Source organism: Aquila chrysaetos, chromosome 4 (assembly GCF_900496995.4).
Source record: "Aquila chrysaetos chrysaetos chromosome 4, bAquChr1.4, whole genome shotgun sequence".
Taxonomy (NCBI): Eukaryota; Metazoa; Chordata; class Aves; order Accipitriformes; family Accipitridae; genus Aquila; species Aquila chrysaetos.
Genome location: NC_044007.1, coordinates 23,501,348 through 23,527,655, shown reverse-complemented (window position 1 = coordinate 23,527,655; position 26,308 = coordinate 23,501,348). Strand labels below are relative to the sequence as shown.

The following is a 26,308-nucleotide window of genomic DNA, read 5'->3' as shown; positions in this document are numbered from 1 at the left end:
TTTACTACATATATTTATTTGTGGCATTCACCCATACTCAGAATAGTTACAAATTATGCAGATAATACATATTGAAAGACAACGTGATTATTCAAGATACAGAGTATTATTAACAGAAATGTACTTATTTAGAGAAGTAAATATAATTTAGGTATACTATGAGTTTATATTTCTCTGTTCATGAACAGATGTACAATAATTGAAATATTCAGAAGAGGAGTATGCTGGTTTTGGGGGTTTTTTTGTTGGTTTGTTTTTTTTTTTTGAGAGACTTTCCTTTCTGTGGCATTGCGGCTGCTAGAAAAGTATTGTTTCATTAACCTCTAACTTAAGAAATGAGATCAAGAATTATTCAGATGCAATTAGAATGGGGCCCAGTTCAGTGAAGCCCATGTCACACATCAAAACAAAGACAACAACCCTCTTCACTCAAACCCATAAACAAGAAAGAAAAATACACATGGTAGCAGAACAGAGAGATGTAGGTTACTTTTATCAATATTTATTGTAATTTTTAATTTTAGAAATGTTTGATGTTATTTAGCAACAATTTAGGAGTGGCTAAGTAAAAAAAAAAATTGATTCATTAAGTTTGCAGAATTCCTTTTGTTTGGGATTTTCAAGGCAATGGCAACAAAGAGAGTTAGATGTCTAATCAGCATGGGAGGAGCGAATCTGCTTTCTTTGAAAATGTCCAACTTACTATGTAGTACCTTTCTAGCCTTCATAAAAGAGTATCTAACTGATTCACATCCCTAGGTTATTTACAAAGGATTTCACAGCTAAATACAGAATGGGTCAAGATTTCATTTCATACAATGTTCCTAAATATTAACATTTAAATACTTTTATTCAGCATACTCAGAAAATAATTCATAAGCCTGAGAGTGCTGTCCAAAAACAACTGAAATGGAAAACAATTCTAGAAAGCAATTCTATTCAATCAAGTCCTCTCCACAAACATGAAAACAATACAATTTTATAGTTCAGTCTGGCCCTTGTGGGAAGAAGAAAAAAGTTACCTTTCATGACATATTTCACAAAGACAATGACCTTACAGAATTATTATATACAGAGCAGAACACCTAAATCACTTTTTAACCACCCTTACAAAGAAAGGTTTGCTTAGTAACATTTCAACAAAAAGGCAAAATTTTCAGCCTAAGGCTGAAACAACTTTACTTCCAAAGCACAACAAATAGCTTTGTTCTACAAAATTTACTTCAGGCAGGTATTAACAATATTGAATTCATCTGGGGAAGAAACACTACGTTAACCTAATAAATAAAGGAGTGATCTATACATTAAAGACATAGTAAAACTTGAACTATTTCTCATTCTTTTTATAAGCTAGCAGATATGAAACTATGGGAAGGCATTAAAAGAACTATGAAGTTGTAGCTTATTACTGTCTATACATCAGAACGCATTATTATATTATTCAGATTTCTTGAGGAGGACTTTTAAAAGAACATTTTTCTTTCAACTGAAGCACACACAAAAAAATCCAACAGTAGATTTACCTTTCTTCACAGGGAAAATAAATCAAATTTGGTTCTGTACTAGGATATATTTTTCACGCCCAGGAATTTAATATTCATTATGAAAGGCCTTTTCTAATCATAATATTTTATCAACGGAGAGGATTATCTTCACATCTTGCTTGCAAGTCAAGATAAGTCAGAGGTAGCTTAGGAATGCTTTAGAATTTAGTGTTTTACTTGAAATGAATTAATCTCTCTTTCAAAGGGGTTAATAATAAGAACAAAAGGCAAACAGTATATACAGCTGCCACTGCCTGCACCAAGAGAATAATTCCGAGAAGCTCAAAATAAGATTAGAACAGGGAAAAGCACAGTGCACTTCTCTGCATTTGCTTCAGTGCACCAGTTCAGGCTGGTTTTCTACAAAAGGAAGCACCCCACTAACATAGTATGCTATTCCAAGAGACAGAAGAGCAATGACAATGATCAGGAGCAGCACCCTCCAGAAGCCCAGGTCTTCCACAAACTCTTGCCATGTCGTGCGGAAACTGGAAAGAACTCCTTCACCTTGCTGTAGGTTTGGATTAAGGAGGGAATGGCTTTCCATCGCACTACGAAGGATTAAAGTTAAAAATACATCAGAGCAAAAGAATGCGCCTTTAAGTCAACAGTAATCCTACTAAGAGCAACCGAAACATTCTAAATTAAAAACTAAACCCACCTGCAGATTTATAGCTTTGCCTCCACTAAATCAAGACAAAGCAGATCAGGAAAAGACTCCTAACTCTAAACTTAAGTTAGTTGAAAGGATGTTTTATTAACCTGTTTAAAGAGAATGATATTTATACCTGTACAACTGCACTGAGTTTGCAGGCTTGCCACCTAGAAGCCATCAAGCCAGTCCACGTAATTCCTACTAAATATGGCTCAGTAAAATTTAATGAAGCATAAACTAAAACCTCAAGGGGCACAGCTCTTGTTAATAAAACAACAAATTGTGATTTAAAAATAAACTGATGAATAAAATGGAAACTTTAACCAATATAGTTTAGATTCTGAACTCTGTAGTGATCTTTACTACTCTCCTGCGTGTCTTTGTTACAGAGGCCTCTTCTCTAGCATAAAAATATCACAGGAACAATAAATTTGGATAACAAGAAGTTCAGAAACTTTCTGATCTTCAAGACAAGTTGGCACTGCGGTGCTTTCTGCCATATGGCATTCAGCAGCTGCTTTGATGTTTTAACATTCCACTACCAATCCATCAGGCGCCCTTAAATTGTCAGACTATAAATTAGGGACCGGAACTCTCACTTTTAAACAAGAAACAAATATAACATTAGAATGATGCAGTCATTTTGACAATTAATAATCGCCTTTAGAAAAAATGTAAGTTGTTTCAAATGCTGCATGGATTCTTCTATCAGTCTCCCAATTTTGCTGGTTTCACAATTGGTTTATAACAGGAAACTTTGTTGCTGTATGTAAAACCTCATGAAGAATAGGGAAACTTTCTCATCACTTGATTTCACTTATGTAAAATTTTAGCCATCTGCACAGTCCTACTACGTCTCACTTGAATGAGATTACATATAGAGGTGTTTACAGGATCAGGCTCTGACAAGTACAGAAAGGAAATGGTGAAACCAACTACGTACACAATGATGTCAATAGCAGAAGATAAGCAGAGAAAAACCAATTTTTTTTCCTCCCTTCTAATTGCTTTCTGTTACCATATTCCTAGATATCTCTTATAGCAATAATAAAAGAAAACATTTCAGGGAAAAAGTAATTTCCAAGTCAAAACTAATTGTAGAAATGCTATTGTTCTTGGTCACAATAATAAGTTGACAAATGATTGTTATCAGGAAAAGGTCTCACTTACGAATCTCTCTTCTAAGATTACACCACGGAAAAACTTCACACTATTCATATGGTATTTTTTCTCAGGAAGTACAGCCACTGAAGAATAATTAGCCTAAACTCCCATAGCCTGCTGAAGTATTGCAGCGTCACATGCAGAACATTTCAGAATTTGTCCATTAAACAGCTTGTCTTTTTTGTTTTTTAAATATTTACCTTGCTGTAAAGCTATTTTGGTTGCCCATAGCTGCAGGATTTAGTGATCTTCCTTGCTTATTATGATTTCCCAAGCAAAACAAAGTGTTAAATAAAAGACAGCTATTGGTGTAGAACAGAACTACTCACTCATTAAGTACTAACTAGTTAATACATAACCCCAGAGAGGTTAAATAAAGGTGCAATGCAATTTAAGTGAAAAGATCACATGCTTGCTCATTAAATAGAAAAGGGTACATAGAAAACACTTTTGCTATTTTACATTACAACCCAATTAAAATCAATTTCTTCAAAATATTTTTTTATTACGAATTACAGCTGCTTAAGAAATGGTAATGCAGCAATGCATCCTACAGAAGAGTTTGAGCCACATAGCCTAGACAGATGTTCTCTTCTGTTTCCAGCACAACGTGGAAGTTCACATTTGGATGCACTTGTGGGCACAGTCACAGGTCATGCTGGGCTGTGTAGATGGACAGATTGTCTGTGCTGAAAGACGGACAGAGCGAGCTCTGCCTCCTGACAGCACAGTGCCACTCCTCACTGGGAGGAGTGTAAAGGAAGAGAAAATAAATTTGACTTGGGAATCTAGCTTTGGCCTCTGCTACCAGGGCAGAAGCAACCGTACATAATAAGGAGCAGAAAACTTAAGTCAGAGACTGTTTTTAGAAAGAGCAACCATTATTTCTCCACAGGTTCATACATAATGTAGCAGAGTTGGGGGGGGGGGGGGGGGAGAGGACACAAGACATTCATCTAAGTATCTCTAAAATGTGAAAATAATACTAAGAGGGAGGAGTGAAACTGTGGAGGTCTGAAAAGCCAACTGTTACAAAGACATTATTTATTTACAAAGCAAACAGCACACAAACTCACTCGCTTTTGCTGCTCTAGGCATCTGTTATTTGTTATTTTAAAAATAATGTATTTCAGACATTTTAAACACGTTCACAAACAAGCTGGGTAGTACACTGTTTATGTCTCTGTGCCTCTCCCCAAGGAGAGTTGCTGACTTCCTTGCCAAAGCAAACAATATAACATTTATGAAGGTCAAATAACAGAAAGGAAGCTATGTTCATTAAAGGGACACTATCAAATAAAAAATTGGAATTCAAATGGGGCTGAGCTGTTGGTCCATATGTTTAAACAAAACCAACATAAATGCATTTCCGTGTGACAAGCAACTTTCAATAAAATTTAGTTAAATCAGAAAGGTAATATGCACAAATTCTAATAATTTGTACCCATGTAATTTTGAGAATAATATTAAATTTTCTCTTTCAGGGCTTAAAACAGTCTCTCTGATGAGTGGGGTCACCTGATGTATAAGAAAGAACTTCCCATCTGCTCACTGGGAGTATTTTGCATGATTTCTGTAATTTTGTTGGTTCCACCTTTTCTGTTTACTCAACTTAGATAACAATACCTTCTACAGAGTTAAATTTTCATTTACAGTGAAGCCTGTGTACCTTTTCACCAAACTGAACAACAATTATGTGACAAAACTCCCTGTCTTTTGTGATATAATGTTCCAGCAGTCACAGCTCATGATCATTATTAGACAATATAAAAAATTACAAATTTGAATAAATTCTGTATAAGAAAGAACAAGTATTTCAAACAACATTGATATCCTGTTTCCAATATGAATTAAAAAAAAAACAAAACAAACTCAGTCCCATGTTCTGTCATGTTTACTGGCAATTCAATTGTTTTTGCAAGAGAATTAGCCTCCATTTAAACTTGCAAGGCTTCTTGCCTCATCTAAATACTACAAGAAGGCTGTCTTGGAAGCTCATTGTAAAAAATGACTCCCAATTTTCAATCAAAAAAGTATTTGTGGTTTATCCGTATCCTTTGGCTCTTGTGCTATCATCAGCTTTTGTCTTAAATAGTTATTTCATGTTGTCCAAAACCAGTATTTCTTGTCAGCAACCACACACCTCTCAGCCTTCACTCTGCCAGGCTAAAATGAGCTCTAGTTGCCTCCTTTCACAAGGAGATGCTCTGTTCCCTCGAGCGCTGAAGTAATGCCTCTCCACGAAATTAAACTTTTTTGAATGGAGTTAAAAGAGCATTATAAAACGTACTACACAGCAGAAGTTACCATTGCTTTTTAAAATGGCACTGACTGTTTTCTTTATCGAGTGGAAATACCTAGTTTTGCGCATTCTACAACTTCATTGCCTTTTTCAGGGTAGCATCAACTGCTGGAACTGACTAATACATCAAGCCTTTTCTGCTATATCCTCGTTTTCCGCTGAGGAACTTCCATTTTACAGCATACAGCTTTAGGTAAATGAAGCTGCATATTGTGCTACTGAATCACAATTTATTCCTACTAATTTCCTCTCTCTTGTCATCCCAGATTTTTGTCTATGCCACCCCAATTTTCCTCTGGGTTGCCTATATCTCACTTCTTAGTATCACTAACATGCTACTACTTTCTATGCCAGTACCATTTATGAAAATTATAAGTAAGCACAGTCCCAGGACCAGACCTTTAGGAATGCATTAGTAACTTCCCTCTAATCCAATACTTTCCCTGAAATTGTCAGCAATTTTCCTGAAATCTTCAGTTCTCCTTCAACTATCTTTTTAGCCACCACGAAATTCTTACTTTATTCTCCATCTTTTCTAGGGCTACTACTGATAGAAATTTCATACATGGCACTGTATCACATCCTTTATTCAAGTTCAGATAGATCAAAAGTCTGCTATCCCTTCTTTGCATAGACAATCCATCTTATTGAAAGGATGCTACATTAGCCTGTGATACTGGCATTTTGCATTTCACCCCATTTTCCCTTTGGCTTTGTGATAAGTGGCAGAATATTTATTTTTGAGAGTCTGTAATGGAAAATGAGTAATTACTTTTAAAAATTTCCACCATGAAATTAAAATCTCAATAGAGAAAGTTCTTTTTTTCTTACATTTGATCTGTTTAAAGAGATTTTTCCAAAATTTAAAATTTTATTTTGATTTGGTCTGGTAATACCAGGCCAAATGTGATATTATCAGTTTTGAGGAACAATCAAGTCAATCACAAAAATCTAAAAGCCATAAACATTATTTCTCCTAGTAATTATTTTTGTTTTGTAAATACCTTTCACTTTCAGCAGTTTGCATCGTTTCCAGCTTTGAGTGAGCTCCTCTGTTAAATCCTTTCACCTCTTGCTCCTCTAAAGATTCCAGAAGTCTAATCACATCTTTATTCACACCCCTTCGTTTTGCAAGAACAAGCGGTGTTGCACCTTGGTGATTGCTAAAATAACCCCACAAAAGGACATGAGAAGAAAGGAAACTTTTAATACAGAAATTTTGTAACAAGACAACTCAGCATAACACATTACATTTTAGTAAGTCCTCAGAACCATTTTCTGTCATACCAGACAGTAAGAAATTCCTATCAATACAAGTTATGGCATAACTGACTATAGAAGAAAATCAGTATATTTAGGTTTGAAATTGCACAACTCTTTTTCCTCTAAATAAAATCAAAATTCCTAGTATTCTAATCTAATTGGAATCTCTGGGTGCCATAACAAAAAAACCCCAGTAGATTTATGGCAATGTTCACGATTAAGCTTAATTTCAAGAAGGAATTGTGCAATCTGGTTCCTCATAGTTCCTTTTTCCATGTGGGTATTAAGACGTGAGGCAAAAATGAAATAAAATACAGATGGTCCCTCTGCTACTATTAAAATAATACTGAATAGGACCAGAGCTGCCTTCAATACTAGGAATTTGCACCAGAGTTGTTTGAAATGAGAAAAAAAAAAAAAACCACCCACAACCCATAAAGAATCTGGTCTGCCAGTAACTAGTTTTGCTGAGTTGAAAACTTTAATGAGGGACAGGTGAAAAAGGGGCAGATTTAAAAACTCAAAGGTTTTGAAGTTACTACCAGTTTTTGCATGCGTTGTGATTATGCAGAAAGTTCCACAAACAAAATAATTCAGTTACTGCAATGAAATAGCTAGTTACTTTGCAGCTTGAGAGCTTGCATCTGAGCACTGGCATCTGACAGCTGCTAGAAGCCAGAAGGGAAGAATATACAATATTTAAAAGAAGGACTGAGTCACAGGCTTTGAGGGAGGGGGAAAACACTGAAAGGGAAGCATTGTTACCAAAGGAGTATGGGAATGAACTGACACACACACACACACACTGTATTTTCTTTGTCTTCTACAGTACAACAATTAAAACAATAGAACTGTGGTGGAGAAAATTCTTTTAAAGTAGTCAATGTGATTTTTTTCTTTGGTGCCAACCACCCACACCTGGCTGTCTGGCCAAAGCAGGATAGCAATGTCATCAGTGAGGCAGAATTAGACACAGCAGCCCGCACCAGCAGCTGCTATTTTTATTTGCTTTGCTTGTTGCACAGACTAGCAGAAGTGGCCTCTTATTGTTTTCCTGCCTTCTTATTTTGTGTTTTTATTAAGTGATATCTTAAAATAGTGGAATTGCACCAAATTTCAGCAACAGCAGATTCATATGCAAGGCTCTGGTGACAGAAGACTAATATATTTTATAATATGTGCTGTAAAAAAGCAACAGTGACTTACCAAATATCAATTTTAAGTCCATTAGAAACTAGGAACTGGATGGTATCCACATGCCCACACAGATGAAGGGCTGTGTTACCTTGGTAATCAGTGGCTAGTAAGTCAGCACCAAACTTATGCAAGAGTTGACAGATGTCTACATTTCCTCTGGCTGCAGCAAGGTGAAGGCCAGTTCGGCCTCGGCTGTCACGAATATTTGGGTCAAAACCGCTCTCTAACAGTCGTTTGGAATAGTTAAAATCTCCATCAATGCAAGCCTGCAGCAACGGCACATTTGTCTGGGAAGAGTCGTTTACAAAAACGTAGGACATTGTTCTGATTCTCTCTGGAGTAGGTGACTAACCTGCAAGCAAAAGTTGGAAGAAATTATGGTGAAACCAGGCAAATAAATACAATGCAAATATTTGGTAGACTGCTCAGGTTCCCAAACAAGAATGCAAACTAGCTTATAAACCACCTCTGAAATCTTCCTGCCGTATATATTAACTTCGTGTGCTGCATTCACTTCTGGTAATATGGAAAGAGCTCCTTTTAGTCTTACTCACACTTCTGGAAACAGCAGCAAAGCTTTGTTATTACAGAAAACTGATTAAGATCAATGCCACAAATGCAAGACAGGTGATTAGCTTTCACCTAGTAAGAGATCACATAGTAGTATTGATATTAAAGGCCAAAACACTGTCGATCAGAACTGAAAGGGAGAAGAACAACCATTCATAAACCAGGAAACCATAAACAATTCACTCAACAGATACAGTGACACTAACTGCAACTCTTACTAGCTATAAGCAAAGCTACTCTAGTGGGATTTCCACCATCTGAATTTGAATTTTGATGCACAAAGTACAGTCAGTTGCTGAAAATGCTTCATCACTATAAATACTAATTCTTCATTCTGCAGGAAATATATTTTTCAATACTCTTTGCACAACATTATAGTGCCACAGATACACAAACTACTGAACAAACAAGAATAGCAATACAGACCATAAAAAACTGAGTGTATTACATGAAATTGCCCACCTGAAAGTGAAAACTGGAAGCGGATACAAGGAGGACAATGGTAAAATCAAGTATGGAGCTATTGTGGGTTCAACTAGAACCCCGATATGGAGAAGCACAAATGTAGTTTCTCTGGCTTAATATTAAATAAAGGATTAAGTCCTTTTCTGTATCAGAATCTAAAAGAGGAAGAGAAATGTTGTTTCACCATGGATTTCTTGATACAGAATATTTCATGAACTATGATTTAAGTTTTGAAGAATATTTTCAGGATGAGTCAAATAATGAGGGTATGATGACATTGTGCTTACGGGACACAGAAAAGATGAAAACAATAATGAAAAAAGAGAATGACTATGCAAGAGGATGGCAAAATGTGCAAGATGCAATGGTAAGAAAAAATGAAAACATCTAGAAGATTGGACAGCAAAGATTTGCACTCCCTCAGAGAAGAGGTGAAAAAAACCATCATATAAATCATATAAACCCGTAAAAATCCTGAGAAGAAACTTCAATACAGACATGACACAGTTAAAGTGACAGAAAACTGATTTTACTAGATAAGCTTTGAATTGAAACTGAACTGAAACTTCACTTGAATATTTCACTTGCCCAGGGTTTGTATTTTGGGCTCACAATGTAGCAGTGTTCTGATTAACTATATGAACCTCCTATTAAAAGTGCTATATGCAGATGTAAATTTTCTCATCTATATAAGGTATCCTTCCACACCAGTGCACTCATTCAGCCAGGAGAATGGAAATATGGCCAGTAGCCAAAGAATTCAATTTAAAACCTGTGCTTTTTTCAAGAGTTTATAATGTCTATATTTTATAGCTCTTCCCCCATGTTTTAGCTCAAATTCAAGATCAAAGTACCTACAGAAGTAATTTCAAAATGTTTACACACTGGTCTGATTAACAGCTGTAGCATCTGGGGATGTTGAGGTTAATAAATCATATTTAAACTTCACTAGGTTGTATTTCCTATCTGGACAAATTCTGCTACATGTATCAACACTGTCTAGTTTCCCAGTGCAGGAATGCACAACTCTTTTTTCTTTCTTGGATGCAGAGGAGAAAGAGATCGGAATAACTTCCACGTCCTGGTATCTCTATAAGGAATGATTTTAAGCAGAATACATTCCCCTAGGCTGCAAGTATGTTTTTTAAGCACGGGATGATATATCACTGGCTCAAGCATCCTTTTCCACAGTCATCCCCAATAGCAAAAGGTCAGTTCACTGACGTACCGTAAAACATTTCATGCAAGACTGGTGTCATTTAGGGCGCTAACAGCCTTCTTATAATCCTACACAAAAAGAAAGGACAATGTACTCACTCGTGTTTCCAGTGATTATGTTACAAAACCCCTGGATGTTGCCAAGCTAAGATTCCCAGCTGACAGCAATTTCAATTTTCTTGCCCGTTTCCCACCCAAATCATAAATGATATGAGAATTCTTCTTCAACTCTGCTAGTCCAATCTTTGCTGAGAAAAATATTGGGCCCCGTTTCTGTATGATGTGATTGTGACCTTTACAGTCCACATTAAATCCTCCCTAAAGCGAGATCATAAATCATTTAAAAACCTCCAATTATCATCCATAGTAACTGCATATCAACAGCACAAATCCCTACTTGTACTTGATAAAAAGATCGTGGTTCGCTTGTAAAATAATATTTGAGTGTTTAAAACTGTTTAATAAAATAAGGCCTAACATAAATCAACAACAGAATATTATACTGGAAGAGACACATGCCATTTGAGGAACGGCATGACATGCTCTGTAAAATGTAAGCTAATGTTTATATTTTCATACCAGACATGTACGTCTGATAAAGCCTAACAGAATTCCCCATCACTTCACATACAACTCTGATGAAACATTAGCTAATAATACCAGAAAAAAAACCCAAAACATCACCACCTTATCTTTTCAGGAAAGGAAGCACAAAGATTAGCAGTTATCAGAAAGTATAACTGGAGGTAATTCCAATTCAGAATTTGTTATCACTAGAACCTTTTAGAATTGATCGCTGAAATGTAGAAGACTAAAGTGAAACCTTAGTATTTCACAGGAAGAAAGACACAAATCCTTCTTCCCAATGCTTGAAGACTGTGCACTAAGCAAATGCATTCACACACACAAAAAAAATCTGGACCATCTGGTTTGATTTATCTTTGTGATTAAAAAGCTTTTTTCTACAAACACAATTCTATTTCACATATGGCTACCTAACCTATGCCAGACACAAGCTGCATGCAAAGCTGAACTATACACCACCTCTAAAATGCCAGTCCCCAAATGATACGTTCTTCCCTCAAATTCAACCCAATTTAGCAAAATTTCCTGTCTAACAAAACTCAGAAAAAAATTACAATAGCCAACTTAATTAAGTATTTTTGAATAAACAAACTGTGGTTACATTTCTGTCCACAGTATGTATCAAAAAGCTTATTGATGTAATGAATATCTAATGCAGTGGATTTAGCAACAAAATTCCCAAGCATTAGGCATTCTTTTAAAATCGCTTCTGAAAGGTGAATCAGATAACAACTCTGAACCTGCCTAAAAGCTGGTACGCCTACCATTAAGCACTAATGTCATAGGCACAAATTAGGACAAACAGACTTGCATTAGTAACAAGACACAAAAGTATTGCAAAACGAGCATTCTGAATATCCCTATAAATTACTACTACTACTACTGGAGTTAAATAAATTTAATTTGGTTCAGTAAATGACCACTTCTAAAAATGCATCACTATCTACTGAAAATGTATCTTCTAAATGATACTTCTGTTAAAAAAAAAAAAAGTTTTGCTGTTAATAACTTGGTACTTTGACAGAAAATTAGTTTTGTGAAAAGTAAATTCAAAGATGTCCTCCCAAGCGAGGATTCCCATTAGAAAGGCATAATATAAGAATACATCTCCCTAAATTTATACAACACAGATATAGCCTGAGCACAATGCACTTCTATTAATAATTTTAGAAATTATGCTGTAAGCCACTTCTTCTATGACATATGTGGGCTAGTACAGGATAGGAAATCTAACTGAACTGTTCTGTTTTCAAAAGGATTGCTTATATTAAGTGATTCTGTAAGAATAATTTACTTCTATTTATTAAGTCATTTTTCTCCCACTGTACAATGGTAACTCAGTGTCACATGCTGATCTGTTGTACAACATGTTCACACCTGCAGAAGCCAGGAGTGATCCTGAATAATTCAAACCATAGAGTTAGATGCAAGTCCTGTCACTTCTTAAACTAGTCCTAAATTTGCACTAATCGTGGACAGTTTTATTCTGCAGTAAATATATGCTATTGTCTCTGCCTTCTCAGTAAGTTCAACAGCTACCAAATAGCTCCAGAAAAAGAAAATGGCTAGATTGTGAGACAGAATCAGTAACTGTACCCGTCTCTCCACTACAAAAATATTAATGAAGCTGACAAGTTGTAATTAACCACCCAGTCACTGCTACATAGGATATACCAGTTCTGCAAAACTACAATATTTCCACAAATATTCAGAAAAACTGAAGTAATTGTCCTTATTTTAAAACAACACATCAGGGCAACAGAACTATATCAGAGCCCAGTACTTGGGACTTCTCAATATGAATACACACTTTGACATCTAGAACCTAAGCGTCAGTAGGACTACCACTAGAGAAACTGCCACCATCAAGAAACGGAAACGAAAACAAAACCCAAGAAAAAGTAACATCCCCAACCCTGTGCCAGCAAAACACACAATATGCATTACTTCTAAAATCTACATTTGCCAACTCCCTTGTGGCGAACAGCTTCCTCTTTCTGTAATGGACTTTGAGAGTACTTCAGTGGCAGTGGCTTGCACAGCTCTTCCTCTTCAGTCTTTAAATGAATGAAAAACATTCCAGTACTTTGCTTAAACTGTAAGCCCATGATCTCTGAAGGCAAAGTTTCCTGGTCAAATGGGATCGTTCCCTTAAGAACACTATGTGAAGATAAGCTCTCTTTGGATATACAAGATAATTTTTTTAAAAAGGTGTCATTTAATAATTAAAAAAACCAAACCAAAACCACATTACCTTGCTTGTGTATCCTCTGAACACTGATCAGATGTTGAAATGTAAATCCAACAATATCATTCTCTTCCCATTCTAGGTAGGTTGAGGGAGAAATTCCTTGGTAAGTTTTTATGCACACCTGTATTTATGTGTAACTTACTAAGAAGTCATTTAACTGAATAAATGTTCTATTTAGTAAAAAATCATATGATCAACTGTCATTTCTGTTTAGGAAAGAACCCCATTATCTACACCAAGTTCCACTGAGAGCTCTGTATCTTCTATTAAAAACCTTCACCTATTCAGTCCAACTGGAACAGAGGTTTATTGCTCCACTAATACAGACCTGCTGCTAAAAGCAGCATCTCAGATTCATACAGCATGATGTCTGTCTTACACACAGCTGTATTTTGCAGCATTTTCCCTTCCTAACTTCAGTTATTTTTTCAACAGTTCCTGGATTCAAGGTATCACAGCAGGTTCATAAGAGCCACCTCTCCTAGAGACATGAAGTCTCTAGACAGACACACAGGTTACGTGGTTATACAAGAACATTATTTATGCTATTTGTTTTCAGTAATTCCCATTGCCTTCTGCAGACATGAGACATACAGGTGTATTCTCTTGATGTCAGGACCATCCTGCAACTAGAAACTTTGGTGCATTGCACATACATAGTGCTTTGCACATACAGGCTACAAAGTGCTTTATGAAAAAATTAGAATAACTGTTGCTGCTCTTTTATGGATCAGCAGACAATGGCATTGGGAAACAGGTAGCTTTGCTCATCATTGTACAGTATGGCAACATTACAAGATAAAAAATAAACAAGATCTCAAATGCCAATGCAGGGTTGCAGAATGCCTCCCCAGATAATATAGTACATGCGTTGTGTATTTATGTACACAAAATAAGGGAACAATTGGAAAGAGATCATTCTTTTAAAACACCTTTACTGACAACCAGATTCACAAACATTTTATCCTTACTACACTTAACTGGTAATTCAGTTGCATTACATGTTTCAGTGCACTTAACTTCTATCAAATACACATCTAAGTATTTTTGACCCTTGCTCATTTTTCATCTTCTGCAAAAGAACTATTTAAGAAGAAAGGCAATTTACAGATTTCATCAGATCATCTGTTAACTCCCTACAACTGGCTCAGGTAAATCAGTAAATAACTGCAGCACTTCCCTGACCGTTGTGGTCAGTTTGAATACATCTGCTTATAGAGAAAGTTATTGAAGCACTTACATTGGTCATAATTATCAACCTCTTCACAAACCTTTATTCAACTTCTTTGTTTCTGCTGGGAACATGTAGGGTGCTAATGTACGTTGGTCAAGAAAATATCAAAGGTCATCCCATATTGTTTTGTTGTGGGTTTATTTGTTTGTTTTTTAACAGACTAGAGAGAATTCATTCCGCTCCTAATGAAGTGTCTGTGTTTAAATTTGCTGCAGACCTTGACACAGTCTTCTGGAAAAGAAGAGCACAGTAACTGAGCAGCAAGGGATCTTCAGGAGGCGGCCGGCCGCAAGCTGCCGAGGCAGACACAGCACTACAGCACTCGTGTCTGGATGAACATTGCCACCACGTGGACTGACAAATTCCTGTCCGACTCACGTAGATGATGGTGTGGTGGGTAACCCTGTGCTCACACGGACCACTTTTCCTACATTTTCTGGTGTTTTCTATTTTCCTGAGAAGGAAATGATGGAAGGCCTGAAAATAAGATTTTATAAGACTTGATAAAAAAGAATTCTGAAGTCCAAACTGCTATTCCCTTGTGGTATAAACAGCAATCTCGTTCAAGCTCTGATCCTGTATTAGTGAAATGAGGACTTCGGTATGTGGCTTTAGTTCTGAAGACAAAGGTATTTTCTTTAAAAAAGTATGCATTTATGCCTGTTTCTTAAAAAAACCCACTAAACTAAAACCAAAACACCACACACACCCTCACACACAAAAAGCCCCATCCTTACCTAGACAAACAATAAGTCTGAGAAGACAAATTTACTAAAATGGGAAAAACTTTGTGTCCAGCAGGAATCATCAGACATCAGAGCTTAGTCAGCTTTATTCCAGCAATAAAGCAAACTAAGAACCAAGAACCTATCACTAAACTGCTTATTATCATGCAGTCCATATTTTCTTACTTTCTTACAATATATATATAGCTTATACACTCTTAGTCATACATAGCCTTGATGACACGGCCTCAGTAATGTATACAACATCAAACCCAGTTTAATGGCTACTGAACAGAAGCAGGTCACTTTAAAAAGCAGACATCTCCTATATTTGTAAGTCATTTATATATAACCATGTTTGACTTTACCTTTAAAATAATATATTGCTCTGCTTGTTCATTAGAGTTTATTATTTTATATCAACAAATAATACCAATGATAAGACAACTAATGCTGTCAGACACACAACTGTTACTACCACCGCTGGATACAGGTATTTCTGCTCAGAATTTTCATGTTCACACACAGTAAATCATTAAACCAGTTCATCAAAGCCAAATAGTTAACTGATACATTTACTTCTTTTAAATATTCTAAATCTCTATCAATGCAGCATGACTTTAAATACTTAATCATACCATGTTGGATCATGTTACATGACATGGTAAGATGAAATGGTACAACTATTACGGTTGTATTTCTAATTAATATACATATATTAATGCTATTTTTCATTAATAGTTACTTCACCATGCTTAGGCTCAAAAAATTTCCCCATGTAGGCAAACCTGTAGTACTAGTCTCTGCCCAACACTGTGTCTTAAGGGAGTGAAGGGTGTAAATCAGCAGTCTACAGGTTCCAAGGACAACTGGCAAGTCTAAGGAGAATCACGGAGGCCTGCCTTAAGCTCCTGATGTGCACAGAGGCTGGAATTGACCAAAAATGTAATGAAAGATGACTGGAAAGATGTGAAATAGATTTGAAACTGTAACTATTGAACCTGAGAGTGAAGTAGCTCAACTAATGTTTACCAATTGCGTCAATGGATCCTGCTGAGCCTAGAAATAAGACATCACTCGTACAGGGAAAACGTCTGCCTTTAGATAACTTCCTAAATGCTAGTAACTTATCAGTAAGACTCGATTGCCAACATGAAAGCTGATGTCCCGGCAACGAACAGCAATACTCACGTTTCTTTAAAAAGGTTTGACAGGTGGTACTCAGTTCTATTTGAGAAATGGTGAAGAGAAACCGTACAGAAGAAAGTCCATGTTGATTATTACTCCTGTGAATAAGAAGCTAACATAAAAGTAGCCATAGCAAATCACAGCAAAGGTCCATTTAAGTCTAGTATCTTTTTTTCAAATGGTGGCCAAAAGCAAAGGCCAGGGAAAAAAGTAGAATAGGACAAGCATATGTAATACTGCTTTTTCCATTAAAAAAAAAAAAAAAAAAAATCTCTCTCAGCTGGATGGGGTTCCTATGTATTTAGCATCACTCAGTGCCCCCCCCCAGCCCCATGAATCTGCCCATTCTCCTTTTCAACACATACACTTTTAATATCCACAATGTACTCTAGTAAGTTCTCCAACTCAATTACCTGTGAAGAACCACATCTTTTCATCTTGCTGAATCAGGGCCTTGTTAGCTTCAGTTGTGGACCCCCAGCTCTCCTGCTGGAAGAATGGACAGTCAACCCCTGCCCATTCTTTTCATACCACTCATGATTCCACAGGCCTTCATCATATCCTCCTCAGACATCCCTCTCCAGGGTGAATTTCAGAGTCCCAGCTTTCTTGGCCATTCCCCATATGGAAGGCGGTCTGTGTCTTTGACCAGTCTTGTTTTGCTTCTCCAAATCTCACTCATTTTCAGTATATGCTTTCTGAGCTGGGACACAGAGTAGGGGAACCACACAGGGTGTTTGAGGTGAACTGTGGGTTAACACAGTGGCACGGCAAGATTCTTTGGTTTGATCTTCACTTGTTTCCCAATAATATTTACTCTCCGATTTACCTTTCTGACTGCTGCTGAGCACTGTGGTTACATTTTCATGGAACCCTTCACCATAACTACAAAATACTGCTCATTACCAAGAGCCCAGTATTTCACATGGGAAGTTAGGATTCTTTTTACGCTACCTGAATGACTCTACCTACACCGAATTCATGTGCCATTACATTGTATTACCCAGTTACTCAGTCTTACAGGGTCCTTCTGCAGCTTTTCACAGTTGACCTTATCTTTACTACCCATGTTGTTGGCAAACACTATCACCTTGTTGCTCACTGCCTTTCCTAGGCTGCTCATGGAAATGCTAACACTTCAGCATCCAGAACCGAACCCTGCAGAACTAAAATTCTTCCACCAAAAAGACTGATCGTAAGTTCACAAAAACTGCTGTCCTGGATCACATTGATCCAGCTCGCCCAGCACTCTGCTTTCAAGGGTGGCAATCAGAGATCCTTCTTTGGGAGAGCACATGAGCCTGGCTGCTTTCTGCAGCCCATTCCCCAAACACACCCCAGCAGCCACTACTGTTACATCGGGGACCTCCCTGGCTAGTCCTTTTAGAAAACAGCCCCTCAACGGACCTCTTGTCCATGAGTTTTTCTAATCCCTTCCTGAACCTGCCTGCACTCTCCTCCTCCACAGCTCCTCCTGTCACCCCCACTGAAGTCCTTCCCTACACCCATCTGAAACCGCCCTCCCACCAGCCCCAGCAAGGAACCCCCACTCCAGTGCCACAAGACTGGACAAATAACTCCCACCTTATCCACTGCCTTCATTTTGTCAGTCTTGATCACGCCCCAGACATCTCCTCTCTAATGTGAACAATCCTGACTTCCCAGTCTTTCCTCTTAAGGAAGCTGATTCCCATGCCCCTTTCGGTTGCCCTTCTCTAACCCGCTGTGTCCTTCTTCAGATGCAGAGACCAGAACCACACACACTACCCCAGATGTGGGTGCACCAAGATGCTGGAGCAGCAAAATGGTGCCCTCTGTCGTCTTCTCGGCAGCCTCCCTGAGGACGCTCCCCATTCTCCTGGCTTTCTGGCTGCCACGGCACGCTGAGCTGAGGTTTTTCAGGGAACAGTCAATGGTGACACCAAGAGCTTTTTCTTGAGTGGTGGCTGCCAGTTGTGAGTTCTGCACCGTGCAAGCATGGTTTAGATTATTCTACCCAAGACATCATCTTACCTTTGTGTACGCTGAAGCTCACGTGCCACCTTTCTGCCCCCTTCCTTTTTTTTGGCAACTTATTTTTGACCTCTTTTTAATTTTTCATCTCAACTAATTCTGCATTTAAGAAATTTCTTTTATGCCATAAGCACCCAGTCTCCTCAAAAGTTTCTGGTAGGGTACTTTTTTTTATTGCTTCCTGAAAATCCAAGTAGACTGTATAAATCACATTACCTGCATCTACAATCCTACTCAGTAAACTTTAGTAAAAGCTGACAAGCCTTAAGATGTAGTAAACCTCTAAAAAGGTATCCAAACTCAGGCAGAAGCAGTCCCTAGCATACTAACACACACCAAGGACAGGCGCATGCTTCTCTGTGCAAAAAATGTCGAGATGAAGAAGACAGACAAGCATTCTATACCATCCACGGGAAACCCATACACCATAAGCCTTCCCTGAAATGTGCTGCTGCCCTTTTTCTGTCACCATCCATTATTGCTGGTCTGACACTGTAAGAGGTCTTGAGCATGCTGGAGAATATAAGCCCATCAACAATCACTAAAAGATCTATGCCTCTATATTATAAAATTCAGCTGATGTAGCTAGATTACTTGGATGTGAGAAATTTACTGAGTGACAAAACTGGTGTTTAAGCAGCTCTGTTCCATTTAGTCAATTGAAAATTTATCAATAGAGTAAAAGAAAGAAATGCCACTTGGAAAAGTGGTGTTGATACATGAACTAAAGCCAGAATCTAAGTTCTATAAGTACAGATATGGCTTCAATGAGGTACTGTGTGAGATAAAACTTTTTGCCACATATTTCGTAAGTATCGGCTTTAAATAGTAAAGCAAACCACAACAAAACTGAACATTTCAGTATTTGTGCTCTTGACTTAGGTGACAGCAGAATCTCAGTAAACACTGGCGACTGAAATTTGGTGGAACAGGCCCATGTACTCAGGACAGGCCCGTCAGCCTGTCATCTACAGCAACAACATGGTATGAATGATCTCTAAAGAAAGCTGAATGCATCAGGGATCATGTGTTTTACATAATGTGTATAAACCAATGCCCTCTGAAATATTTTATGTGCTTATTAACTGACCCATATGGAAGTGGAGCATCCACAACTGAGATGATGTGGAGGGCAACCAGCTGACAGACTGATCAAAAGAGAAACAGCCCTCAGAATTCCAGCATACCCAAATCCCTAGAAGAGCCACTAGTAGTTCACTCCTTGGATGACCAGTTATCTCAGGTCCTGGGCTGCAGATGAGGACTTCAAGACCACATGTATTCAGAAATTAACTGCACAAGAATATGAGGTGGGATAGTACAGTCAACTTAAGGCACCACTTCAAATCCCTCGCTCTTGCTAATAAGGCAACTCTAAATGAAGGATACCAAAACTTGCTGAGAGGAAACCTATCACCGAGTGCAGATCAGAACTGATCTTTATAGTCTCCTCTTGCACAGGCAAACTAACATTCCTCTGGTAAGAAGACAGCAGATGCACACACTACACTTCAGCCTTTGGCTCATCTCAACTTACTCTCCAATACCTTCTCTTCAAATAAAAAAGAGAGCAATTTGCCAGGGTCATTTTCTGATTGTCACCAATCCTATCAGACTGCAAACATTACTATTTTTCTTCTAAAAAACACATTTAACAAGTTCTTGTTAATGATCTGTTTTACAAACAAAAAACAGATCTCAAGTCTACAGATAACACTAAGCTTAGTGCCCTGCTGCAGCAAACAAAAGCATTACTTTCTAGATGGAATGTGACTGGTTTGTAAAAGTGTCGGGCTTTTGCTCCTCCTTGACCTTTTGGAAGGCTGCTCCTGAACATCAGTGCTCTCTGATGGTTAGAAATTTTCATATACTATTAATCTTAAAAACTATGTTAAATTATTTGTGTATCAACATCATTCTTTAGCTCAATTTATTCCCTTCACAGTGTTTACCTTGATGGTTCAACAGAAAGCAAAAAAGGCCTTTACTCTGCAAAACTAAGAAAGCCAAATGCTTCTTTCAACACTCTTAAATTTCCCTACCTGTCCTAGGCACATCTTCCTGCATCTGTTCCACTTTACCTTTTTACCTGAGAATGATTAACATTATACGCTTTGTATAATGGGGACAGTTTTCACTTTCTAGAGCTTTCTCTTTCTAGAGTTTTGTTCGTGGATCATAGTAACAACTTCTTCAGGATCATTATAAGTCAGCATTCACTTTTCTACAACTACATATCGTGCAACTACCTAACACATATTTTGGTTTTGTGTTGCTTTCAACTGGAAAGAATTTCTTCTGTAAATTGCATGCTTAGAAGCTTGCAACTGCAAACCCTCGTCCTTTAAATTATTACTGTACTATTCGTACTCTAGTTCTCAGGATCACCCAATTCTTCCAGTGTAGGACTATAACCTTCTTCTATATTGCTAATGCCTTCCAACTCTTGATCACTACCAAATTAAAACAGCAAAGTATTAATTGCTACATCAACATCTTTGCTAAATATTTCATAAGATTGGTCTCAAGACAGAACTAATTTTATAATCTTTTATATTCAGATTTGGTGCATCTTCTTTTCAATATTACCCACCATAGTTTGTCTCTAGTTACTTCCCCATCCTCTTTACCATTCGGGTGTTACCCCTATCTTTTCAGCACAACAACAACTTGCTTTGCAGCAGCTGATCAAAACTTTAGCGTTGTCTAGGAAAAAAAGAGAACTACTCCGTTTCCCTCAAAAACAGTAATTCCTTTACCAAAGACCGTTTTGAGGACAGGTTAAAAAAAGTTCTTCTGGCAAAAACACGTATTGCCTTTTAGTTTCACTCATCTTCGTTGTTTTCTCCTAAAAAGTATGGTCTGGAGCAGCCCGCCACAGCGGCTGCAGACTTGTTAACGTCCTGTCGGGGGGGCAGCCGCTTTCCTGTCGCCGCTTCCCTCCCTTCCCGTGATAAAGGCTGGCAGCGCACTCGCCGTTCTCCCCTCCAACGTCTTCCCACCGAAGCAGCATCGACTGCGCTCCACCTTGTCAGGTCTCGGGCCGGGCGCTGCCCAGGCCCCACGTCGCTTTTGTCGCCGCTTGCGGTGCCTGTCACCGCCGGGCCCTCCCCCGTGCCGCCCTGCCCCGGGCTCCCTACCGCGGGGCCCTCCGGCCCGGCCCGGCCCGGCCCCGGGCCCTCCGGCCCTGCTCCCGGCCGAGCCGCCGCACGCCCTCACCGGCGGTCTGACGGCAGCGCTGTGGCCGCTGCGGTCCGCTCCCCGCCGCCGCTCCGGCGAGGGTGTCACGGCCCCGGGGCGGGATGAGCTGGTGCCGCTGCCTCCCCCAACACTGCTCCTCACCCCCCGCTCCGCTCCGCGTCGGGCGCGTCGTGCTCGGCAGGGCCCGGGCCCGGCACACACACCGGCGGGCAGGCAGCGGCCTCCCCTCTCCTCTCCTCACAGACAGACCGACCGATCGACCTCGCCCCGCGGACGGACAGACCAGCGGACGGACACCGCCCCCCCCCCGCGGTACCTGCCACTCGGCGGCGGCGGCGGCTCGGGCACGCAGAGGCCGGGCGGGCAGGCGGGCGAACGGCGGAGGGGCCGCGCGCGCCCCCTGCTGGACGGAGGCCGCCGCCGGGAGCCCCGGGGCCGGGCCCCGCCGTCCGGGGCCTGCCCCCGGGGCCGACGCGGAGGGCAGGGCCCCAGCCCGCCGCCTCGGCCGCGCCGCCTTCCCGGCAAGCGCTGACCCGCGCCGGCGGTGGAGGCGCGGCACAGCCTGCCCGCCCAGCGCCCCCCTGGGGCCGTCCCCGGCCGGAGGAAGGACGCCGCTCCTCACAGGGCTGCCGCCTGCCCGCCGCCGGGTGGGGTGAGGCGCGGCCTCCTCCGGCTCCGAAAGGAAGCTGTTTACAACCCTGCTCCTGTGTTTTGAATCCTTTCCCCCAGCTGGTGGGTAGAAGGCCTCCAGCAGCAGCGGGGAAATAAATTCTGCAGGCAGAGGGAGGGCAGCGGAGGCGCCTTAGCGCTGGCTGTAACGGGGTCTTCAGCCCAGCCCGGGGCAGGCCCGCAGCCTCGGCCGAGGCGGGAACGAAGGGCGAGAGGGAGACGCAGGGACGGGACGGACCGGGATGCGGTGATAGCCAGCGGAGAGGCAGGAAGACTACGCGGCTGGAGGAGAAGGGGCAGCAGCTTTAATGAAAAGAATCAAGCCTCTGACTTACAGGGAAAAAAAAGTAAAAAATTTTAACAGTCGACCGTTTTTTCGTTAAATAAAGGAAACGCCACGAGGTTGTCAAAACTCTGCCTCTCAGGGGAGCTTTATTTTTGACACTGCTGTGTGTATGCTGCCCCTTAGCACCACAAAATCAGCAAGCTAAAAATTCAGGCAAGAGTACAGTTCCTCTGCACCTCAGGTCTCTTCAGCACCCAGGTTCTCCTGGTTTAAGTAAATGGGAAAAATGTATAAAAGAAAAAAAAAAGGGGGGGGGGGAAGGTGAAGTTATTTGACTTCCCCAAAAATATTAGTGGGGCTTTCTTTTGATTTTCACTTCCTTCCACTGTTCTCACACCTGACCCTGCCTTTCAAAGCAAGGACAGTAAGAAGAATTGAAGATCCTTCAAGCCTGGTATGGAGTATCATGGTTTAGGCACTTTAGTCTTCTTGTAGTAGCAAATGACTTAGTGATGTGGTTAACAGCATGTCTGCATCAGGGACTTGCTTACCCCAGTGTCATCAGTGTGAAACAGCTCAATTTCTGATGCACAGTTACATACATTTAACTGATAGCCCTAGCTGCTGCTGTGCCAGAGAGCACACGAATACCTTCACTCTCCAAAGCATGGTAGCTTTTGAAATAGCACTGATGGTATCTCAACAGGTCAATAAGGGCACCGCAACAGTGCTGAAAGGAATGACTGGTCCTAGTGAGGGGAATGATTATAGGAAATAGGTGCCTTTTCCAGAGAGTGTCTGGGTGGCAACAGCCTGCTCAGCCATCACACTAATTGCACCAATACTCACAAAAACATTATGAACTGATACCTCAATACTTTTTCCTCCTGTAACATCATAGCACCGTTTCTGATTAACCCTCCCCTTTCCACCCCAACAACTTCAGTCGGGGGGGGGGGGGGGGGGGGGGTTGGGGGAAGCAAAAAAAAAAGCATGTATGCAAGACATCTCCAGACTCTCAGCACCCATTCGAACTGGTTCACGAGAGCTACAAATACTATAAAGAACACTGCAAAGGCAAGTGATTACACAGAAGGGGTTTTTTTTTCCCCTTATAATTCAAGGTTTCAACAATGGGTTTATTGTACCCAGACAATTCATTTTGACAGACAGTATCTGAAATAAATTATCACAGGTCCTCTTCTCTTATTTTCTCAAATACACAGTCCTCTTCATTTGGCCTAACCAAAAATCTTTTCCTCGATATAAAACCCGAATGAACTACCTGCAGTGAAACAAATAAACAGTTAAAAGAGTATATGCATTTCAACAATTATTAAGTAGATACAAACATAAGCTAGAAAATCTGACATGATACTGTTCAGATGCAGTGGTTGATCTCTTTTTGTTGGCATTTCAGAGGGAACAGTTTTTTGTTGTTTTTTTTTGTTTGTTTGTTTGTTTTTCCCCCTGCTGGAATAGGACACAAGCAGTTGTTTCTGCTCTTAAGGTTTACTGCAATATACTAAATATGTTGCAGATTGAATGGCAGTTCCAAATGTGCTAACTTCAATGTTATTTGGCATTATAGTGGCCACAGGACATATGTACAGGTACTTTAACTGCCTACTAGGCCTTCCAAATTACATTGACTACTGTTAATCACATGTTCTTAACTTTAACCATAACACCTGCATAAATTATACCTTTCAGGTCTACTTTTCCTAAAGGGTACCATGTACTGTCTGAAACTTCCTAACACCACATCACCCACCAGGTATAAGCAGGTGAACTATAAGCACCCAAGGTGTAAGCAGGCAAACTATACCATTCCATTGCATGTGTCTGCAGTTTTCTGTTGTGCTAGGAAAATTTATGGCACAGATTTTCCTTTTGCCTCTCGCAACATGGTATTTTAATATATATGTAAAGCAAACGCCCTGAAAAACCCTACTAAAAGTGTCCATCAAAAAGCTAGGGCAACCATGCTGCAACACCATTAAGGCACTAGGGAACTAGAAGCAAATTTTGCATATATTATCTCTGTAGAAGTTATTTCATACCTCTTTTTTCAAGATTTCTAAAAGACATAACAGCAAAATTGCCTAGATGCAGGCACATTCTACAGCACAGCCTCACTATCTGCAAAGTCCACCTATTGCATACTAGTTAAATAATTTTTATCCCAGTTCAAAAGGTTGTTCTTGATTTTCCTACTAAATCTTCCTGCGGCACTAGATTGTCTATTCAAACAAGAATTTACAGGCCGTTATGTTGATCTAGTAGTATCAGTATACTCCTACAGGATCATAAAGAAAAGCAAAGTTTTTCTTCTCGTGAGTCAGCAAAAAATATTTGGTGTAAGTTTTCAGAGTCTTTGGACAGCAGTCAGTTAAACTTTCCACCAACTCAGAGCAAAGACTTGTAAGACTCTTGGGGATACTAATGGCAAAATTATAAAGACCCAAGTCAAACAACACTTTTTCAAATGAGAATGTACAAAGATAAACTTTTAATACATTTTTCAAGCATCTTGCAAAGAGAAATAGAGGAATAGGAAAGGGAAGCCTTGAGAACCTTAGTATTGCAATCACAGCATTTAGAAGCTAGGAAAGCATTATATTAATTCTCTAATAACACAGCTTGGTGCATGAAGACCTAAACCACTTCAAACTTGCTGTATAAAATGAGGCATACTATCATAGCTTAACACAACAGCATACCTTGGCTTGCTTTAACAACTCCATTCTAATTATCAGCTGTAATTTTCTTAGTTCACAGAGTTTCATAGCAGCAGCCAGACACTGCACCAGCAAGACACAGCTGATAAGCTTAGTGGTTTTATGTTGCCCTGTCCAAGGCTGCTCTCCTCACAAAAATTCAGAGGGAGCATCCACAGTCCACCTTGCTCCAAGGGCTCACAATCAAGGAGGTATTTTAAAGTATGTTCAAGTTGGAACAATTGCCTCAAGCCCAGAGTGCCATACAACTTAGTCCTTGCTTAAGTTGTACCACAGCAAGGCCACTGAACTGCATCCTTCAGTCTTCATCACAGATGCAAGTCTATTCAGAAAATGTTGTCTCCCTTATTATCATTGCCAAGTCGTTTGAGAATGCTGAAGGCCACACCTAACCTAGCATCTTGTCTCTAGCAGTGACAAGTACAGAGCACTTCAAAGAAAGGGGCAACAAAACCCATCACACAGGCTAATCGATTTGCTTATGGAAGAGCAGTTAGTGATTGGTTTTATGCTGGTTTTGAAGATACAGCAACATTACTTTTTTTTGAATTCAGATTAGATTTTGGTTTTCTCTTTTAGAAATATTTCTCCTTTGGCCAATCATACAGTGTAATAGAGGTATTTATTTTAATTCACTTTACATTATTCCCTTGCCATTTATTTATTATCTCATATTCAACAAATGAGTTGGAAAAGCAACATCTTTTAGCCATTTAGCTATTCAGGAACTATTAGCTATGGATACCGATTCCAGAAAATTACATCTTTTACATGATAGGAATGTATATGCATAGATACGTAACACGTCAGATTTTCCAAATGGGTACAACTCCCAGCTACAGGGAATAATGAATGTATAAACAATGCCAGTGCAGAATCCAAGTATAAGTCTGTAAACTACATCAGCAGCTGCATGTGAATATACACACTTGATCTCTGTATATATTCTGGCTTTCTGTAAACTTCAAATGTCTCATTCAGAAACACTTGCGGAAAGCAAATAAAATGAAGCAAGTTGTCATTAAACCCATCAAACT

At 39.5% G+C, this 26,308-nt stretch overlaps 2 protein-coding genes across 13 annotated transcripts in view; both read right to left on the bottom strand.

Annotated features, from left to right (window-relative positions):
- Positions 1 to 21,969, bottom strand: ANKRD46 (ankyrin repeat domain 46). 9 transcript variants are annotated; one of them, XM_030012123.2, is made up of 4 exons: positions 21,892 to 21,969; positions 8,135 to 8,477; positions 6,670 to 6,828; positions 1 to 2,095 (listed from the first exon to the last, which is right to left on the bottom strand). In XM_030012123.2, the coding sequence occupies exons 2-4, from the start codon at positions 8,443 to 8,445 to the stop codon at positions 1,879 to 1,881; spliced, it is 687 nt and encodes a 228-aa protein (XP_029867983.1). In that variant the 5' UTR covers positions 8,446 to 8,477; positions 21,892 to 21,969; the 3' UTR covers positions 1 to 1,878. The 9 variants fall into 9 exon arrangements, with proteins under 9 accessions (XP_029867983.1, XP_029867985.1, XP_040979008.1 ...); XM_030012125.2 differs by lacking the exon at positions 21,892 to 21,969 and adding an exon at positions 21,594 to 21,704; XM_041123074.1 differs by lacking the exon at positions 21,892 to 21,969 and adding an exon at positions 21,188 to 21,427.
- SNX31 (sorting nexin 31) overlaps positions 9,228 to 26,308 on the bottom strand; it is a 46,160-nt gene continuing 29,079 nt past the window's right edge. For 3 of the 4 annotated variants that reach the window (XM_030012675.2, XM_030012679.2, XM_030012677.2), the window contains one exon: positions 23,616 to 23,815. In XM_030012675.2, coding sequence (XP_029868535.1) covers positions 23,720 to 23,815 — 96 coding nt within the window. In that variant the 3' untranslated portion in view covers positions 23,616 to 23,719. Of the gene's footprint in view, positions 9,316 to 23,615; positions 23,816 to 26,308 lie in introns of those variants that run through there. The other variant, XM_041123072.1, reaches the window with a different exon arrangement.